This window comes from Myotis brandtii, unplaced genomic scaffold, assembly GCF_000412655.1.
Source record: "Myotis brandtii unplaced genomic scaffold, ASM41265v1 scaffold115, whole genome shotgun sequence".
Lineage (NCBI taxonomy): Eukaryota > Metazoa > Chordata > Mammalia > Chiroptera > Vespertilionidae > Myotis > Myotis brandtii.
In genome coordinates, this window is record NW_005353967.1 from 12,372,858 (window position 1) to 12,392,070 (window position 19,213).

Genomic DNA, 19,213 nt, shown 5'->3' on the forward strand with positions numbered 1-19,213 from the left:
TAGTCTTTAAGGTGATGCAATTCACATTAGAGATAGTCTATAGGATACTTTGGTTTTCCCAAGTTACACATCACATATCATGTGTGACAGTGGGCTATGGGGCGGTAGATCAGCCATTAGTATTTCCTGGCTGCTGCTTATAGCCTTGAGGCAGGAAAGAGCTTACATTTGCTGGAGTACACAGGGGACGCAGTGGGCTGGTGTTACCTTAGCCTGGATTCCTAGCGTGTGGACTTCCATACTCTCTGATGGAAAGAAGGAAATAACAAAGGAAGGAAGCACAGCGGGAGAGAAGGAAAAAAGGAAGGAAGGAGGGGAAGAGACATCAAGGAAAGAGAAACAAAAGAGAGGGAGGGAGCTGCCAGTGAGTGTACCATTTGCATCTTCATGGTCACCACCAGAAATATTTCCCAAAGTTTCCAAAGCTCCTCATCTTACAAACAAATGAACATAAGACAACGAAACAGCTATGAGTTGTTCCACATTCCTGCCTAGTTTCGCCAAGGTGAATGGCTCCTGCAGGAGAGTGGCAGCGGAGTGGGCTTGGCTATCAGGAGGCTCTCTCCCACTTTGGAGAGTGAGAGGCCTGACCTTTCTAAACCAGTGCCGCCCCAGGGCCCAGAAGAAGAGACCTTCCCTGTGGCAGCAGCTGGGCAGCTGCCTGGAGGAGCCCCTGCTCTGCACACCTAGAGCCTGGCCGAGGCAGCCACGCCCACTTCCACATTAGGTCCCTCTGAGCCCGAAACTCAAGGACAACCTGCTTCAGTGGCTGCCAGACTCCAGACCCATACCAACCCGGAAGTGGCTCTGATTGGCCCTCTCAGAAGGATGCCCCACCATCCTAGGCCCCTGAAGAAATAAAGGCAGCTCAGGCATGTGTCTCAATGTCCTCTTATCTTCAGGTACATTCTCCTTTAACACACGTCCTTAAATAACTGCCTCTCAAATGCTTCCTGGGGAAGCTGAGGAAACCTCCCCTCTCAGACACCTGTTCTCCCAAATGCTGATATTCAAGATCATTAAAGCAGTTAACTGTGTGATGATTCATTTCATCAGCAGAGTATGCTGTGCTTGCCCACACTCCTGGCACCTCCCCAGGCACCTGGGGCTCAGAGGGTTTGGTACCCATTCGTCTCTGCACCTGTCGTGGCTTTGATGGAGAGATGCCTTTGAACTCAGGAGTTAGTGGGAGTTAGCTAAGGATGGAGGAACACCATGGGAGATCTTGAACACTTCTCTCTGCTTCCAGGATGTAAGGGGAAGGAGATGCACTTTGGAGTAATACTGAGAGAGTGTGCCAGCTATTAGGCCCTCGGGAAACTGCAGCCTGGAGTTCGAAGGGAATCCCACTTCTCACCAATCCTCAGGCAGGAACGGGGAGGTGAGTGCGGCACCCACCTTGGGCACAAAATTTAAGGGGGGCACCAAAAACTCAGTAATGAAGATAAATAATGTTTTAATGCAACATTGAAAAAAATAAAAACTAATGCAAAGCATCCACAGTGAACAAAATATCAACATTTGAAACAAAGGCAAGACTGGTATTACTAATTTTTCCCTTTTCTTTTCATGGTTCATCATGGCACTGTTATGGATCCTGTCTTTGTTTAATTTTTTTTAATTTTTATTTCTTGATTTTTTTAGAGAGAGGGAGGGAGAGAGACATTTATTCATTATTCCACTTATTTATGCATTCATTGGTTGATTCTTTTTTTTCTTTTTTTAAATATTTTATTTATTTTTGCAGAGAAGAAGGGAGAGGGATAGAGAGTTAGAAACATCGATGAGAGAGAAACATCAATCAGCTGCCTCCTGCACAACTCCTACTGGGGATGTGCCTGCAACCAAGGTACATGCCCTTGACCGGACTCGAACCTGGGACCCTTCAGTCTGCAGGCAGATGCTCTATCCACTGAGCCAAACCGGTTAGGGCTGGTTGATTCTTTTGTGTGCCCTGACTGGGGACTGAACCTGCAACTTGGCACATCGGGACAAAGCTCTAACCAACTGAGTTACCCGGCCAGGGCTTGTTTAAAATTTTAATGTTTTACCATCAATTGTTTTTGCATTAACTTAAAGTTTTTAAAATATTGTATTAATCTTTTTGTCTTGCTCACTGAGTTTTTTGGTTCTCCCTTAATTTTTCCCCCTTTATTAGATGTCTCTATTTTTGCCCTTTTGCCTATCCCACCCAGCCTCCAGCCCCCTTCCCTCTGGCTGTCACTACACTGTTGTCTGTGTCTGTGGGTTATGCATATATGTTGTTTGGCTAATCCCTTCACCTTCCTTCATCTAGTCCTCCTCTCCCTGTCCCCTCTGACAGCATCAGTCTGTTCCACGTATCCATGACTCTGTTTCTATTTTGTTCATCAGTTTATTTTATTCATTAAATTGTACAAATGAGTGAGATCATAGGGTACTTGTCTTTCTCTGACTGGCTTATTTCACTTAGCGTAATACTCCCTAGGTCCATCCAGGCTGTTGCAAACGGTAAGAGATCCTTCTTTTTTACAGCCACGTGGTATTCCAGGGTATAAATGTACCACAGCATTTTATCAGCTGATCTACTGATGGGCAGTTGGGCTGTTTCCAGATCATGGCTATTCATGGTAAATAACTTGGTTCTCCCTTAAATTTTGCACCCAAGGCAAAGGCCTCACTCACCTTACCCTAGCCCCTGCTTGTGTCCCTAACCAGGAACAAGTGGGAAAACTTGGCCTCGTCTCTAGTACGAAATACCCCCTAAGACTACTGAGCCTTTTCAGTGAAGATTTGTGACTTCACTATTCCCTTGTCTTTCCTGCTGTTTCTGGGCATGTACAAGTGAAAAGGAGTTCATTCCCAAGTCTCCACTCTGTTATTGTGTCTCACTACTATGCCCTCAGCCTAAGGGTCAAACAATTCGAATTAGATATTACTCAAATTTTCCTTTGATATCCAATCAGAATTTCATAACTATAAGTTACCATTGCAAGCCTACAACTGGTTATAGAACTTAATCAAGCCCTGTAAATGCAGCACCGGAGTACAAGGGCTACCCTGTCCATCAATGCAGACTTCAGAGAGCGAGCCCTGCAGGAGGGTGACTCTTTGGGCCTTGGGGAGGCCCAGGTCATCACACTGGAGCTTCCATGTCCTCTTTCTCTATCGTATTCAGTGGTCCTGTCCCCTCTGTGTCGCTGGTACTATCTTTACTGACACCCCAGCCTCAACAGAAACTACTCACTGAGCCAGCTTATTGTGCTCTTGACAGACAGCTGGCATACGGAGCTGCTTTCTCCCACTGGTTTTCATCGTAAATGTGTTATCTCAATTGCTGTCCCAGGTGAATTGGCGTTTGAGAGCTGGCCTGGGAGCCAGACCACCATTTATCTCACGATTCCTGTGGGAAAGAAGCTTCGAAGGACTGGCCTCCAAATGAGAAGCGTACTTGCACCACAGCCCACCTGGGAGTTGGGCTCTGTAACCAAACAGTGAGGCACCTGGTTGGCTGCAGGGGCTTGCCTGCAGGTGAGCTGGCCAATGTAGCAAAAACCCTAAACCCTGGGGAAGGGAGGAGCTGGGGGAGGATGTCATTTTTTTTTCTTTTGTAGCTATTTGCATCCTAGTGGCATTTGTAGAGACTGCAGACACCTAAGGATTAGGGAGATTAATGGAGTTCCTTTGATGGTAAGATTCAGTTCTCAGACTCTTCTTCTAAATTCATTGTTTTCTCTTTTCCATTTAAAATGAATATTAAGACTTTATCCACAACAAGTTCCCCAAACAGCTACATTACTGGGAACTCAGAGCCAAGCACAGTGCCCCAACGGTGCAAGAGAGTTGGGAGCTGGGGTCCTCAGAGCTGCCAGGTTGTGGGTGTTGGTGGTCTCCCTTTAGGGTCAAGGTGGGAGGTGCTTCGAAGGGTGTCCAGGAGTGGGAGGGAGGTGCCCACCTCGTGGGTGACTGCCTGGGCCGTGCCCTGCCACAGGTCCTCCCTCTACTTCCACCCACTTCCATGTGAGGAGATGGCTGGGTGTTTCTCACAGCTGCATCTGTCCCTCATTTACTTTCCAGGGAGTGTCACTAGTCCCGGGACTCAGAAAAACACAGAAAATCCCTGCCCAGCGTCAGGGACCAATCTGTAAAGTCTGGTCCCTAACAGACAACAGTCTCTCTATTTGGGGCAATTTGGCCAAACACATTTATTTGCCATCTCTAGACATCTTCAGCACTAAATGTGCTGGTATTTCCACCTAACGAGGAATTTAACTGCAAAAATGAGCAGGATGGTGAACAAGAATAAAAATACCACGAGAAAAAAAATGCCCACGGCCGTAATCCCACAGGACAGTTCCACCTCAGACAGCTTGACTCCCCTTAAAGATGGGGGGTTCTCACACACTGTCTCCTCCACATCCTCGAGTTTGTGCAGGTTTTCTCTGAACCAGGTTATGAAGCGAACATTTGAGCAAGTGCAGTCCAGAGGATTGTGACTTAAATTAATGGTGCTCTGCTGGGACAAGATGGGGAGGAGATGGGGTGGGATGATGCGAATGCTGTTGGTGGCCAGGTTGAGGTAGAGCCCCTTCAGGTGGCCAAGAGCATCGATGCTGTTTTCCATCAGGCTGTTGTGGCTTAAGTCTATGTGAGTCACATTCCCAAGGCTGTGGAAGGCCTGCTGGTCTATAATGAGGAGCTCACAGGAGGATAAAATCAGCACCTCCAAGCCGGCTACTGTCTGAAGAAGGTTGGTCTTGGAGAGGCTCCCATCTTGAAATATATTTCCCTGTAAATTCAGTTGCCGGAGACCCCCCAGGCCTTCCAGAAGGTGCTGATTGCTGGCATCGAGGAGGCAGTGGGAGAGATTCAGAACCTGCAGGAGAGGAAGGTTTTGGAAAGGACTTTGTGACGCCATAACAGTCAGGTGAGTAAATGCCAAATCCAGGACTTCCAGCTTAGGACTCTCTTGGAACGCCTGACGCCGGAGACCCATGGACACAGCGTAGCTCAGGTTTAGGTACTGCAAGTGGTGTAGGCCTTTGAGCGGCAGATTGCAGCAGTCAGAAGCCTTGATGCCATTGTGGCTTAAATCAAGTCTCCGGAGATTTGCTAGTTTTTCCAAACACCCAGCACCGAGGTCAAGTACCCCCAGGTTGCCTTTGATAGAGAGGTCTGTGAGGGCCGGGAAACTGGCAGCATTGATTTGACACAATTGCTCAAAATGATTTACATTGAGAACTAATTTCCTGAGCGAGTTCATACCCTGAATCCCAGAGGGTAACTCTCTCAAGTGAGTTGCCGTCAGGTCCAATTCCCGGAGGGGCGTGAAGCACCGAAATGTGGTAGCTGACAAGTCAGAGAAACGGTACTTGCGCAGGCTGATGCTCTCGACAGACATTTCACAGAGTCCCTCGAGCATGGCTGGAGTCAGGTCCTGGCTCTCAGTGTCCTCGTATGTCCCCAGCCAGAGAGACCGAGTAGTAGAGTTCTGTAGCCCTTTCAATAGGACAGACACGTCAAGCGTCCCTCCAAATCGCAAACTTTGGAAGACTTTTGCATGGAAAGCCCCAGGCTCCATGCCTTTAATGTCATTGCTATCGAGGTTGAGGCTGAGGTTGGTGGCCCCCAGAGTGTTCAGGTCTTCGCGAGAGAGGAAGTGGAGAGCATTATTCTGAAAATCCAGAACCTTCAGATTCTGTGTTGGGAAGTTTCCTGGGAACTTCATGGAGGAAATATAGTTGCTTCCAAGATACAAACTTTCCAGGTTTTCCAGATTGTGCACTGGGATAAACTCGAGATTGGATATTCCCGTTTGGATTAAGAAAAGGTGCTTCAGCGCCCTGGGCCCGAGGAGGGATGTTTCGGCCATGAATATCAGGGGATTTCCAGTCAGCACAAGGGTGTCCAATTGGTGATGGCTTTGAAAGGTGTCTTCATGTATCCAATTGATCTGGCACCTTGAAAAGGTAATAGTATTTAACAATAACTAATTAGAAAAAAAGCAGAAGACATTCTGTCACCGTGAGCTACATTTAAAAAGTCATGGTTTGTGTATAGTAAAAATAGTGTACATTGTCATTCAAAGTAAAACATGAAAAACATTCTTCAGTAGCTACAGGTGGCCTCTTGAATTAATGACTAGCCTCAATTCTAAACACACTAATTTAGATTTTCCCCCCTAAATATCTTGCCCCTTTAGGTTAAACTGTAAGAAGTTTGTGTTTGGAACCTAGAGAACAATTAGTGGTTTGCTTGTTGAAAAAAAAATCAAACTATTATTTACTATTTTAAGTAATAGAAAATGTTACATATAAAGCATAATATATATGATATATATGTATGTATGTGCGTGCGCGTGTGTGTTATATAGAATGCATAGTAATGATATTTACATAGGAATCTGTGTCATCCTGGTTAAGTTACAACTTTTTGCAACCTCTGTTTTTTTAATCTATAAAGTATAGAAATAATGATTACTTTGTAGAATGGTGGTGAGTGCATTTATAGAAATATGCAACACTAGAGCTGAAAAGACACCCCTACTGGTACTGAACCTAATGATATTGGACAGTACACACACATATACAACACACCTACCCTCAAGGTCAAGGGGAATTCCTTAGAAAAGAATTGTGGAAAGGAAGCCTGAATCCATAGCAGCAAGTGAGCCCTAGAGCTAGCTTTGCCACATCTGCCAATATCTGTAAGTCCCTAGTAGCCTAGAGCCTGGCTTTTAATGAGCCACATGTGTCAGTGGCAGAAGACAAAGCTTGGGGATAGGCTAGGAGGTCCTCTCAAAAACCTGCTCATTACCATGACCCTCAAAAGGGATCCTTCAGTGGGTGACCTTATAAAAGAAAGCTCACAGAGGGAGACCTCAGGATATGTGTCTTGGCCTTGGCTCTGAATGGAATAAGGACAACAATAACAAGGAAAGACTCTCCTCTGAGATCCCCTAACCATAAGCTTCTACTCAGGAGGATTGTGGCATGGTTTATGCCACCTCTGTAGACCTCCCCAAAGAAACCCAAGTGGAAAATTGGGTTTGAAAGTTTGAAGTTGTTCCAGGATGGCAGTAACTTCAGGTAACTGGCAGAAGGAAATAGAAAACTTTTCCAGGTCGGTGTACTTAAATTTTAATAAGGAAAACTTTCAACTTTACATAAAAGCAAAGAGAAAAATACAATAAACCTTCACACATCTATCACACAGATGCAGTAATTCTCAAGATTTTGCCATATATGCTCTCTGCTTCATCTAGTCCCAACTCTATCTCCTGAATTGTTTTAAAGCAAATCTTAGCTATCCCATACATATTTGAGTAGGCATCTGCAAAAAAAATTGAGGCTTATTTTCTATAGCCATAATGCCATTGTCACATATAGCAATATTAATAATTCATTGGTATTCTCTAATTCCAGGAAAGCATTTTAAACAAAGATTTATACATATTTCCAAAAGATAAATGAGCTCAAAATAAAAATGCAATAAACACATAAGGGAAACACATTAGCCAAAGTCAGCAAAAAATAATAATAATTCAAAAATCTATGGAATTAGGTTAAAAAGCTGATATAAGAATTATCATGTATTTGATAACATATAAAGAATATAGAAAATGCATTATATAGTATCAGAACATATGATAACTATATCTATATCAAACAAGTTTCACATATTTAAAGAAAATAGTAAAAATCAACAGTCTGATGAAAGAAAAAATATTAAAACTGATCTGCTATATTTGTAAAATTTGTTTTCAGTTTTATTATCATTATTCCTTAGAACTTAAGCAGCATGACTGAGCCAGTCTAGTTTGACAATTTCCTTTCTACTCCATTGATTGTTTTTTTAATTACATTGCACCTGCATAAAACTATTTCATGGGAGAGGTACACACACAGGATAAGCTGATGGTCCCTGTGTCCCCAAAGGTCCTGGATGCACTTGGAATGCAAGTTGTGCTTTTCCCTAAGTAAAACATCAGTGCATGCAGGGAACTCAGATACATACCTGGTTAAATCCAAAAAGATCAGATTTGTGAGTCTGCAGAAAGTTGTGTTTTGAATTGCAGGCAAGAAGTTAAAACTGAATTCCAAAAATTCTGTTGTGTTTGGTAGAGTGTCAGGAATCTCTCTGAGACCTAAATTTTCACAGTTATATATTTTGTTGGCTTCTTTCTGATGAGATAAACAATGTAAATTAATATCAGACTTCATAATTTGATTGCAAATTTATGTTTGTGGTATTTTTTTGAGCATCAATCCCACTTCTAGGAGTCTTTACCAAGTATATATGACTTATGCATAAGATGATTCATTTAAGCATTTTTTTATATTAGAAGATTGACAATACCCAGCTTATCCATCACTATAGGATTAATTGAACAAAATATGGTACAGTCACAAAAGGGAACCTTCAGCACCTAAAAATGAAATGACTGAGATTTCCACACACTGATAGGGCGTGATATCCAGGTATATTGTGTGGTGAAAAAAGCAACATGTCAAATGTACATATGTAGTATAGATGGTAAATGGGATGTAGTATGTAATGTATTGTATACTATCTTTTCTGTAAGATTGGTATGTGTGTATTTTATTATATTTGCAGAAAGAAACCATGGGGGAAAAACTCAAAACTGGTTGTCTTGAAGGGGAGAGATGAACCAGGTAGAGGAGCAAGAATGGAAGCAAGACTTCTTTGAATATACTTTGTTTCATAGGTTTTATTTTGGATGCCTGAAAATGTTTTAAATCACTCTAGATTAGCATCAGCAAAATTAGACAACCAGACATCCACACTTTCTGATGTGATGTAAGGACATAGTACCACCTATGAGGTATTCTCGCCCACCTCTCCCCCAATTAAAGCTTGAATCCAACCATGACTTTAAGCTTAACTTCCATAAGTGATGTGGGGGATTTAAGTTCAACAGCACCACAAGGTAGCAATTACCCAAATCCAGGACATTCTGTAGAACAACTGACTTGGCTTTATGGGATGTGAATGCTGTGGGCAGAAGTGGAGAGGGGAGGGCGTGGGAGGAGACAGAAAACTGTTCTTGTAAAAAAAAGAGACATAAGTAAAAGCTATTTAAGAGACATAACCAACAAATAATAGAGTAGCCCTTGTTTAGATTCTGGTCCAAATAATGCACTTAGGAAAAGACTTTTATAGAGTATCGAGGAACTTTGAATGTAGACAGGATATTAGAACTACTAAAGAATTATAAACGTTGTTAATGATAAGAGAAACGTTCTTAATTTTTTGAGATGCATTTTGAAGTACTTAGGGATAAAATGATATAATGTTTGAGATTTGCTTTCAAATACTCTGTCAAAAAGGTAGGGGAGGAATAGGTAGATGAGATTAGCAGGTAAAATGTTGATGGTTGTTGAATGTTGAGTGATACATACATAGAGATCCCTTGTGAGTAACTAGTTATGTATATGTGGTTAGAAATTTTCTAGCCCTAGCCACTTTGGCTCAGTGGATAGAGCATCGGCCAGAGGGTCCCTGGTTCAATTCTGGTCAAGGGCACATACCTCGGTTGCAGCCTCCTCCCCTTCCAGGGCCCTGGTCAGGGCTCATGCAGGAGGCAACCAATCCATGTGTTTCTCTCACATCAGTGTTTCTCTCTGTCTTTCCCTCTCTCTTCCACTCTCTCTAAAAATCAATGGAAAAATATCCTCAGGTGAGGATTTAAAAAAAAAGTGAAAAAAAATTTTTCTAAATATAACGTGTAAATGAGCTAGCAATGTGGCACAGACTTTAGGTCATGGGGCTGTGCAGCCTTGGAGTGTGAATTTATTTTGGATCTCAGGAGCCACAGACTGCTGTTTTTGGGGGTACAGCCCTGCACATAAGTCCAGAGCAATTTCCTTCTACTCCATTGATTGTTTTTTTAATTACATTGCACCTGCATAGAACTATTTCATGGGAGAGGTACACACACAGGATAAGCTGATGGTCCCTGTGTCCCCAAAGGTCCTGGATGCACTTGGAATGCAAGTTGTGCTTTTCCCTAAGTAAAACATCAGTGCATGCAGGGAACTCAGATACATACCTGGTTAAATCCAAAAAGATCAGATTTGTGAGTCTGCAGAAAGTTGTGTTTTGAATTGCAGGCAAGAAGTTAAAACTGAATTCCAAAAATTCTGTTGTGTTTGGTAGAGTGTCAGGAATCTCTCTGAGACCTAAATTTTCACAGTTATATATTTTGTTGGCTTCTTTCTGATGAGATAAACAATGTAAATTAATATCAGACTTCATAATTTGATTGCAAATTTATGTTTGTGGTATTTTTTTGAGCATCAATCCCACTTCTAGGAGTCTTTACCAAGTATATATGACTTATGCATAAGATGATTCATTTAAGCATTTTTTTATATTAGAAGATTGACAATACCCAGCTTATCCATCACTATAGGATTAATTGAACAAAATATGGTACAGTCACAAAAGGGAACCTTCAGCACCTAAAAATGAAATGACTGAGATTTCCACACACTGATAGGGCGTGATATCCAGGTATATTGTGTGGTGAAAAAAGCAACGTGTCAAATGTACATATGTAGTATAGATGGAAAATGGGATGTAGTATGTAATGTATTGTATACTATCTTTTCTGTAAGATTGGTATGTGTGTATTTTATTATATTTGCAGAAAGAAACCATGGGGGAAAAACTCAAAACTGGTTGTCTTGAAGGGGAGAGATGAACCAGGTAGAGGAGCAAGAATGGAAGCAAGACTTCTTTGAATATACTTTGTTTCATAGGTTTCATTTTGGATGCCTGAAAATGTTTTAAATCACTCTAGATTAGCATCAGCAAAATTAGACAACCAGACATCCACACTTTCTGATGTGATGTAAGGACATAGTACCACCTATGAGGTATTCTCGCCCACCTCTCCCCCAATTAAAGCTTGAATCCAACCATGACTTTAAGCTTAACTTCCATAAGTGATGTGGGGGATTTAAGTTCAACAGCACCACAAGGTAGCAATTACCCAAATCCAGGACATTCTGTAGAACAACTGACTTTGCTTTATGGGATGTGAATGCTGTGGGCAGAAGTGGAGAGGGGAGGGCGTGGGAGGAGACAGAAAACTGTTCTTGTAAAAAGAGAGACATAAGTAAAAACTATTTAAGAGACATAACCAACAAATAATAGAGTAGCCCTTGTTTAGATTCTGGTCCAAATAATGCACTTAGGAAAAGACTTTTATAGAGTATCGAGGAACTTTGAATGTAGACAGGATATTAGAACTACTAAAGAATTATAAACGTTGTTAATGATAAGAGAAACGTTCTTAATTTTTTGAGATGCATTTTGAAGTACTTAGGGATAAAATGATATAATGTTTGAGATTTGCTTTCAAATACTCTGTCAAAAAGGTAGGGGAGGAATAGGTAGATGAGATTAGCAGGTAAAATGTTGATGGTTGTTGAATGTTGAGTGATACATACATAGAGATCCCTTGTGAGTAACTAGTTATGTATATGTGGTTAGAAATTTTCTAGCCCTAGCCACTTTGGCTCAGTGGATAGAGCATCGGCCAGAGGGTCCCTGGTTCAATTCTGGTCAAGGGCACATACCTCGGTTGCAGCCTCCTCCCCTTCCAGGGCCCTGGTCAGGGCTCATGCAGGAGGCAACCAATCCATGTGTTTCTCTCACATCAGTGTTTCTCTCTGTCTTTCCCTCTCTCTTCCACTCTCTCTAAAAATCAATGGAAAAATATCCTCAGGTGAGGATTAAAAAAAAAAAAGAAAAAAAAAGAAATTTTCTAAATATAACGTGTAAACGGGCTAGCAATGTGGCACAGACTTTAGGTCATGGGGCTGTGCAGCCTTGGAGTGTGAATTTATTTTGGATCTCAGGAGCCACAGACTGCTGTTTTTGGGGGTACAGCCCTGCACATAAGTCCAGAGCACTGCCTGATCCTGCATCCCAAGTGAGTCAAGTATTCAGAAATCTGCCAGTAACTGCTTGTTCGGTTCCCCAACTCAAGTTATAAATCTTGGACAAACTGGGTAAAAATGGGAAGGGGTTGATTAGACATTTATAGAATTACAGGGTCATGGTTTATTTGGATGATGCCTTAGGATAAAGCATAGTGGGCAGGTATAAAGACCTGATGGTGTCTATTATGAAATAATCTCCAAGGACAATGAACTTGAGGGCCATCTTTCATATCCTCTACGGCACCATGTGGTTTCACCCAACCTTTCAGACCCTGACTTTCCCCCGACCATGCTGTGGTCCCTCTAGAGGCCCCTCTGAGACCGCCCTGGTCTGGGGAAGACCTGCCCATCAAACTGGAGGCCAGCAGCTTTCCTCACTCTGAGTTGCACACAGCCCTGCGTAGCTGGAAGCAGAAGAGTCCCCACATTCTCTTTGCTCTGAAGCGTGATGTTTTAGAGATGCCACCACTTTAATTGCTTTTTGCTTTCTTGCTCCAGCCTCTGCTTGTGGTGCACGTTTTGTAGTTGCAGTGAGCATGGTCACCTACTAGAAACCACCGTGTCTTCCATATTGTGACAATATTATGAAGGTCACAGATGAACATGCTATATTCGTATATCTTTGTAATTCATTTTTTGTTTCATAGGCCCAAAGCCCCCCAGGCACTGCCACAAATCCCCCTAATGTCCTTGAAAAGCATACTTTGCATTGATAACTTACATTTAGCTGACTAGTTATACATATGGGGAAAAGCACATGTTGCTAGACTCCTCTTTGGTGCCCATGAACATGGATGACCCAGAGAGGAGATGGGTATGCAGTTTTTTCCCCAATAGCTATTAAGATTCAGATTAGCTTTGGGGGGACATTTTTCTTTCCTGGTCTCCATTGGCCTCGCTGATGCCACATACACGTGGAGAAAGGGGCCTTTCCTCAATTCGTGCTGCTCTATTCTGGCCCCACAGCCAAAGGCTCCGCTCTGGCAATTCCCTCCTCCTGATTATAAACGTGCCTGCGACACCTAAACTGCTCCTCTTTGGAGCTTTACTAAGCACTTTATTGCATTAAAGCGACTGGAGAAGTTGAGGATTGAGTCGGAGCTCTACAAGCCGAGCCGGTGGCCTGAGGGAGCTGCGAACAAAAGGAGAGGCGCGTGGAGGAAGGAGCTCAGTTTGAACCCAGTGAGCGTCCAGGGACCTGTGAATCTCACACTGTGGAGGAGTATTGGGAAGCCACCAGGAGCCCGGGCCATAACATTCCTCTCTAGTTAGGGAGACAGTGCCTTTGATTCCTGGGACAAAGAGGCAAATGGCAAGAACTGTAGCTTATGAGAATTTAAAAAGCAAACACATTTCAAGAATGCACAGACCTCTCTTTGGCTTTCATGTTCACTCTCCTGTACAGTCAGAATTACCATTTCAGATATTACAGGTGGTGATGCCCAAACTCCTCCTGCTCTAAGGCACAAAGTATACACATGCACACACACGCACACTCATTCTTCTTTCTTTTTTTTAATCCTCACCAGAGGATGTTTTTATTGATTTGAGAGAGAGAGGAAGGAAGAGAGAGAAAGAGTGAGAAACATCAATATGAGAGAGGAACATCGATCAGTTGCCTCCTGTGCATGCCCTGACTGGGGATGGGACCTGCAACCTAGGTATGAGCCCTGACTGGGAATTGAGCCCGAAACCTTTTGGTGCATGGGATGATGCTCCAACCAACTGAGCCACTTGGCCAGGGCTCATTCTTTTTGTTTTTGAGAGTCATTTGCAGATGCCATGACCCTTTTCCCCTAAATCTTTTAAGGAAAAGGATATTCTTATACAACCGCAGTGCCATTACCAAAAATTCATAAGAGCCACAGACTGCTGTTTTTGGGGGTACAGCCCTGCACATAAGTCCAGAGCACTGCCTGATCCTGCATCCCAAGTGAGTCAAGTATTCAGAAATCTGCCAGTAACTGCTTGTTCGGTTCCCCAACTCAAGTTATAAATCTTGGACAAACTGGGTAAAAATGGGAAGGGGTTGATTAGACATTTATAGAATTACAGGGTCATGGTTTATTTGGATGATGCCTTAGGATAAAGCATAGTGGGCAGGTGTCTATTATGAAATAATCTCCAAGGAAAATGCACTTGGGGGCCATCTTTCAGATCCTCTACGGCACCATGTAGTTTCACCCAACCTTTCAGACCCTGACTTTCCCCCGACCGGTTCCCCAACTCAAGTTATAAATCTTGGACAAACTGGGTAAAAATGGGAAGGGGTTGATTAGACATTTATAGAATTACAGGGTCATGGTTTATTTGGATGATGCCTTAGGATAAAGCATAGTGGGCAGGTGTCTATTATGAAATAATCTCCAAGGAAAATGCGCTTGGGGCCCATCTTTCAGATCCTCTACGGCACCATGTAGTTTCACCCAACCTTTCAGACCCTGACTTTCCCCCGACCATGCTGTGGTCCCTCTAGAGGCCCCTCTGAGACCGCCCTGGTCTGGGGAAGACCTGCCCATCAAACTGGAGGCCAGCAGCTTTCCTCACTCTGAGTTGCACACAGCCCTGCGTAGCTGGAAGCAGAAGAGTCCCCACATTCTCTTTGCTCTGAAGCGTGATGTTTTAGAGATGCCACCACTTTAATTGCTTTTTGCTTTCTTGCTCCAGCCTCTGCTTGTGGTGCACGTTTTGTAGTTGCAGTGAGCATGGTCACCTACTAGAAACCACCGTGTCTTCCATATTGTGACAATATTATGAAGGTCACAGATGAACATGCTATATTCGTATATCTTTGTAATTCATTTTTTTGTTTCATAGGCCCAAAGCCCCCCAGGCACTGCCGCAAATCCCCCTAATGTCCTTGAAAAGCATACTTTGCATTGATAACTTAGATTTAGCTGATTAGTTATACATATGGGTAAAAGCACATGTTGCTAGACTCCTCTTTGATGCCCATGAACATGGATGACCCAGAGAGGAGATGGATATGCAGTTTTTGCCCCAATAGCTATTAAAATTCAGATTAGCTTTGGGGGGACATGTTTCTTTCCTGGTCTCCACTGGCCTCGCTGATGCCACATACATGTGGAGAAAGGGGCCTTTCCTCAATTCATGCTGCTCTATTCTGGTCCCACAGCCAAAGGCTCCGCTCTGGCAATTCCCTCCTCCTGATTATAAACGTGCCTGCGACACCTAAACTGCTCCTCTTTGGAGCTTTACTAAGCACTTTATTGCATTAAAGCGACTGGAGAAGTTGAGGATTGAGTTGGAGCTCTACAAGCCGAGCCGGTGGCCTGAGGGAGCTGCGAGCAAAAGGAGAGGCACGTGGAGGAAGGAGCTCAGTTTGAACCCAGTGAGTATCCAGGGACCTGTGAATCTCACACTGTGGAGGAGTATTGGGAAGCCACCAGGAGCCCGGGCCATAACATTCCTCTCTAGTTAGGGAGACAGTGCCTTTGATTCCTGGGACAAAGAGGCAAATGGCAAGAACTGTAGCTTATGAGAATTTAAAAAGCAAACACATTTCAAGAATGCACAGACCTCTCTTTGGCTTTCATGTTCACTCTCCTGTACAGTCAGAATTACCATTTCAGATATTACAGGTGGTGATGCCCAAACTCCTCCTGCTCTAAGGCACAAAGTATACACATGCACACACACGCACACTCATTCTTCTTTCTTTTTTTTAATCCTCACCAGAGGATATGTTTTTATTGATTTGAGAGAGAGAGGAAGGAAGAGAGAGAAAGAGTGAGAAACATCAATATGAGAGAGGAACATCGATCAGTTGCCTCCTGTGGCATGCCCTGCCGGGGATGGGACCTGCAACCTAGGTATGAGCCCTGACTGGGAATTGAGCCCGAAACCTTTTGGTGCATGGGATGATGCTCCAACCAACTGAGCCACTTGGCCAGGGCTCATTCTTTTTGTTTTTGAGAGTCATTTGCAGATGCCATGACCCTTTTCCCCTAAATCTTTTAAGGAAAAGGACATTCTTATACAACCACAGTGCCATTACCAAAAATTCATAATATTTAACATTCATGTATATTATTATCCAACACAGTTTATAATATTCAAATTATCTTCAAATTTTTCCAATAATCCTAATAGTGTCTATTATAGTAATTTTTGCTTTTCCAATCCAGGATCACACATTGCATTTATTTTTCTTGTCTCTTTAGTCTCCTTTAATCTGAGACTACTCCTCAGCTTTTCATTAGCTCTCATGGCATTGATTTTTTTAAAAAACGAATACAGGCTCATAGTTTATAGGATGTTCCACATTTAGGGTTTTTTTTGTTTTTGTTTTTGTTTTTGTTTTTACCTGTCCTCATAATTTGATTCAGGTTATACATTTTGGGCAGAAACACTACATCAGGGAAGTTATGTATTTCTGGCTGTCAGGATTCATATCAAAACTTTTTTAAAATCCTCACCTGAGGATATTTTCCCATTGCTTTTCAAAGAGAATGGAAGGGAGGGACAGAGAGGGAAAGCAAGAGGGAGAGAGGGAATGAGGGGAAGAGAGAGAGAGAGAGAGAGAGAGAGAGAGAGAGAGAGAGAATCATGAAACATCAATGTGAGAGAGAGACATTGACTGGTTGCCTCCTGCACAGACTGGGGGTGGGGAGTGAATCCTCAACCCTTCCATGTGCAGGCCGATGCTCTAACCATTGAATACCACCAGCCAGGGCTCATATTAAAACTTTTTGAGAGCGCATTCTGAAAGCATAGCAGAGGATTTCAGGACAGCAGAATGATAATGCAACAGAGAAGTAAAGGACAGAGTGCAGAGAAGAAATACAGTGTGGCCACTGTCATTTTGCTCAGGGCCAGGCTGGCTACCAGGGCCACCTGTTCAGTTGCTTTTCCAGACAGATACCCACCACCACTCGGGAGACATGACCACTTCCTCTAAACCCAGCCTAATTCTCCAGATCTCCATATGAGGTCAGCTTCCAAAGTTGCTTTCTCACCCTTCTGCTTTGGTTGGTTCCACCTCAGATAGCACCCTTCTGGATGTGAAAGCAGTTAGCAGGCCCGTGCAAGGATACATGGTATGGAGGACAGCTGCCCCTGTCACCCCCATTCCACATCATGGGCATTTACTCAGGACCACTGTGCACTGGGACCTGCACCAACCACTTTGTCTCTAGCTTCATGTCAGAGCCTTGCCTTGTACACCGAGCAGGGCTCCCAAGTGTTGTATCCGTGCTTGCAATCCCCTTTCCCTGCAGGCATTCATTTGCATTTTTTCAATCAGGATCTTATTTTGCTTCTTTCTGCTGTATCTCTAACTCCCTGCCGGTCCCATTGTATTTTCTCTTCTCACAAGTGTTGAAATCATTTTCTAATTTAGATCCTTTGCGTTTCACTCTAGTGCCAATTCCCACCTTTACGATGGCTCATCTGTGTACTTGGCACACACAGCAGCTAGGCCTCCCCCCCCGCCCATGCACAAGAAGTCTGGGAGGCTGAACCCCAGCCCAGCCCCATTAACCACTCCTTTTTCCAGAGATAGTGATTTGGCTGAGCCAAATCCTAGAGTAACAATTACTCTCTGCAAATAAAAGAAAACATTCCCAAGAGGGCACCATCCTGAAACATTGTTGTCAATCTGAGTCCTCTGAGCAAAGGGCATTCCCATTGTGTGCAGTTCATTTTCTCTTTGTCTGCAGTCAGACTGCCTGGGTTCAAGTCCAAGCTGTGTTCTCTGAGCCTCCTTTCCCTCCAACTGTAAATGGAGGACAATAACCCTCTTTGCAGGCCAACTCTGAGGATTAATTGAATAATGTATGTCTGGCACTCCCAAGAGGAGTTAGTATTTCACTGGATCATCACAGCAGCATGCCATTGTCTAGAGCAGTGGTTCTCAACCTTCTGGCCCTTTAAATACAGTTCCTCATGTTGTGACCCAACCATAAAATTATTTTTGTTGCTACTTCATAACTGTAATGTTGCTACTGTTATGAATCGTAACGTAAATATCTGATATGCAGGATGATCTTAGGCGACCCCTGTGAAAGGGTCGTTTGACCGCCAAAGGAGTCGCGACCCACAGGTTGAGAACCGCTGGTCTAGAGCTATTAGGAAGCCTTTGTATCTATGAACTTGGAGTTCTCCTAAAAAGAAGCTCTACTAAGCACACCCCCCTCCTTCTCATACCTAGGATTGAAGGACTGTCTCCTACCATGGTTCTAAATGCACAGAACAGCTGAGATGAGCCCATTTAAATGAGGAGGTATGCCTACACTCCCAAGTCATTAGTCAAGAGCACACCTAAAATGTCACCAGAATCCAAATCACAGAACACTCAATTCCAGCTACGCTTCACATATTTGTCAGCCTCCAAAGACTTGGTCATGAGTCTAATTTTGTTACTCATGTTACACACACACACTCACACAGAAAGAACATATAGTATTTAGCAATGGAAGATTCTACATGGAGTGTTGATAGGTGTTCACGGTATTATTTCTAGAACTTGTCTAAATTTGAAATGTTTTCAAACAAAAAAATTTATTAAAACATTCACTTTGACTCCTCCCTCACTTCATATGTAAAAAATAATTTCAGATGGATCTTAGATCTAAATGTGAAACCTAGAAATAGAAGTAAATACAAAACAATAAAACTCCTAGAAAATATCATAGGATAATATCTTCATGGCCTTGTGGAGGCAAAAATTTCTTAAACAGGACAGAAAGGCACTGAAAGAACAGCACCAATAATAAATCCAGCTACATTAAAATTAAGGATTTCTGTTCATCACTAGGAACCTGAAACCTGTATAGTTTTATTAACCAATGTCACCACAATATATTCAGTTTTAAAAAAAAGAACTCTTGAAAAAGGAGAGTTTGATGAGCTTCCAAATTCCAGAGTAACAATTATTCTCTGCAAACAAGACAAAACATTCCCAAGAGGGCACAGTCCTCCCAGGTGGATAAATACATTCATGCAGCAGGAGGGTGGTGTACCTCAGTTCCATGGGGACAGAAGATCCTGCTGTCCAGACCCTTCTGGACCCAGCTCCATATACCTCTTTATCTGTATCATTTATAATTCTATACAATAAAGAGCTAATATGCAAATGGTCATCACGCCCTTGTGCCCTTGCGCCGGGGGCGGGGGACCTGAGGCCCAGCCCAGGGACCTGAGGCCATGCCCCCTGCCCTGGCGCCGGGACCAGGGGACCTGAGGCCGCACCCTCCCCTCCCCCCCAGCGCCGGGCCAGGGGACCTGAGGCTGACGAGGGG

At 43.3% G+C, this 19,213-nt stretch overlaps 1 protein-coding gene across 2 annotated transcripts in view; it reads right to left on the reverse strand.

Moving 5' to 3' along the window:
- Positions 1 to 3,502: 3,502 nt before the first annotated feature.
- CD180 (CD180 molecule) overlaps positions 3,503 to 19,213 on the reverse strand; it is a 19,429-nt gene continuing 3,718 nt past the window's right edge. Inside the window, exons 2-3 of one of the 2 annotated variants that reach the window (XM_005857969.2) lie at positions 10,052 to 10,218; positions 3,503 to 5,939 (exon numbers count right to left, since the gene is read on the reverse strand). In XM_005857969.2, coding sequence (XP_005858031.1) covers positions 4,214 to 5,939; positions 10,052 to 10,218 — 1,893 coding nt within the window. In that variant the 3' untranslated portion in view covers positions 3,503 to 4,213. Of the gene's footprint in view, positions 5,940 to 7,995; positions 8,437 to 10,051; positions 10,219 to 19,213 lie in introns of those variants that run through there. The other variant, XM_014549249.1, reaches the window with a different exon arrangement.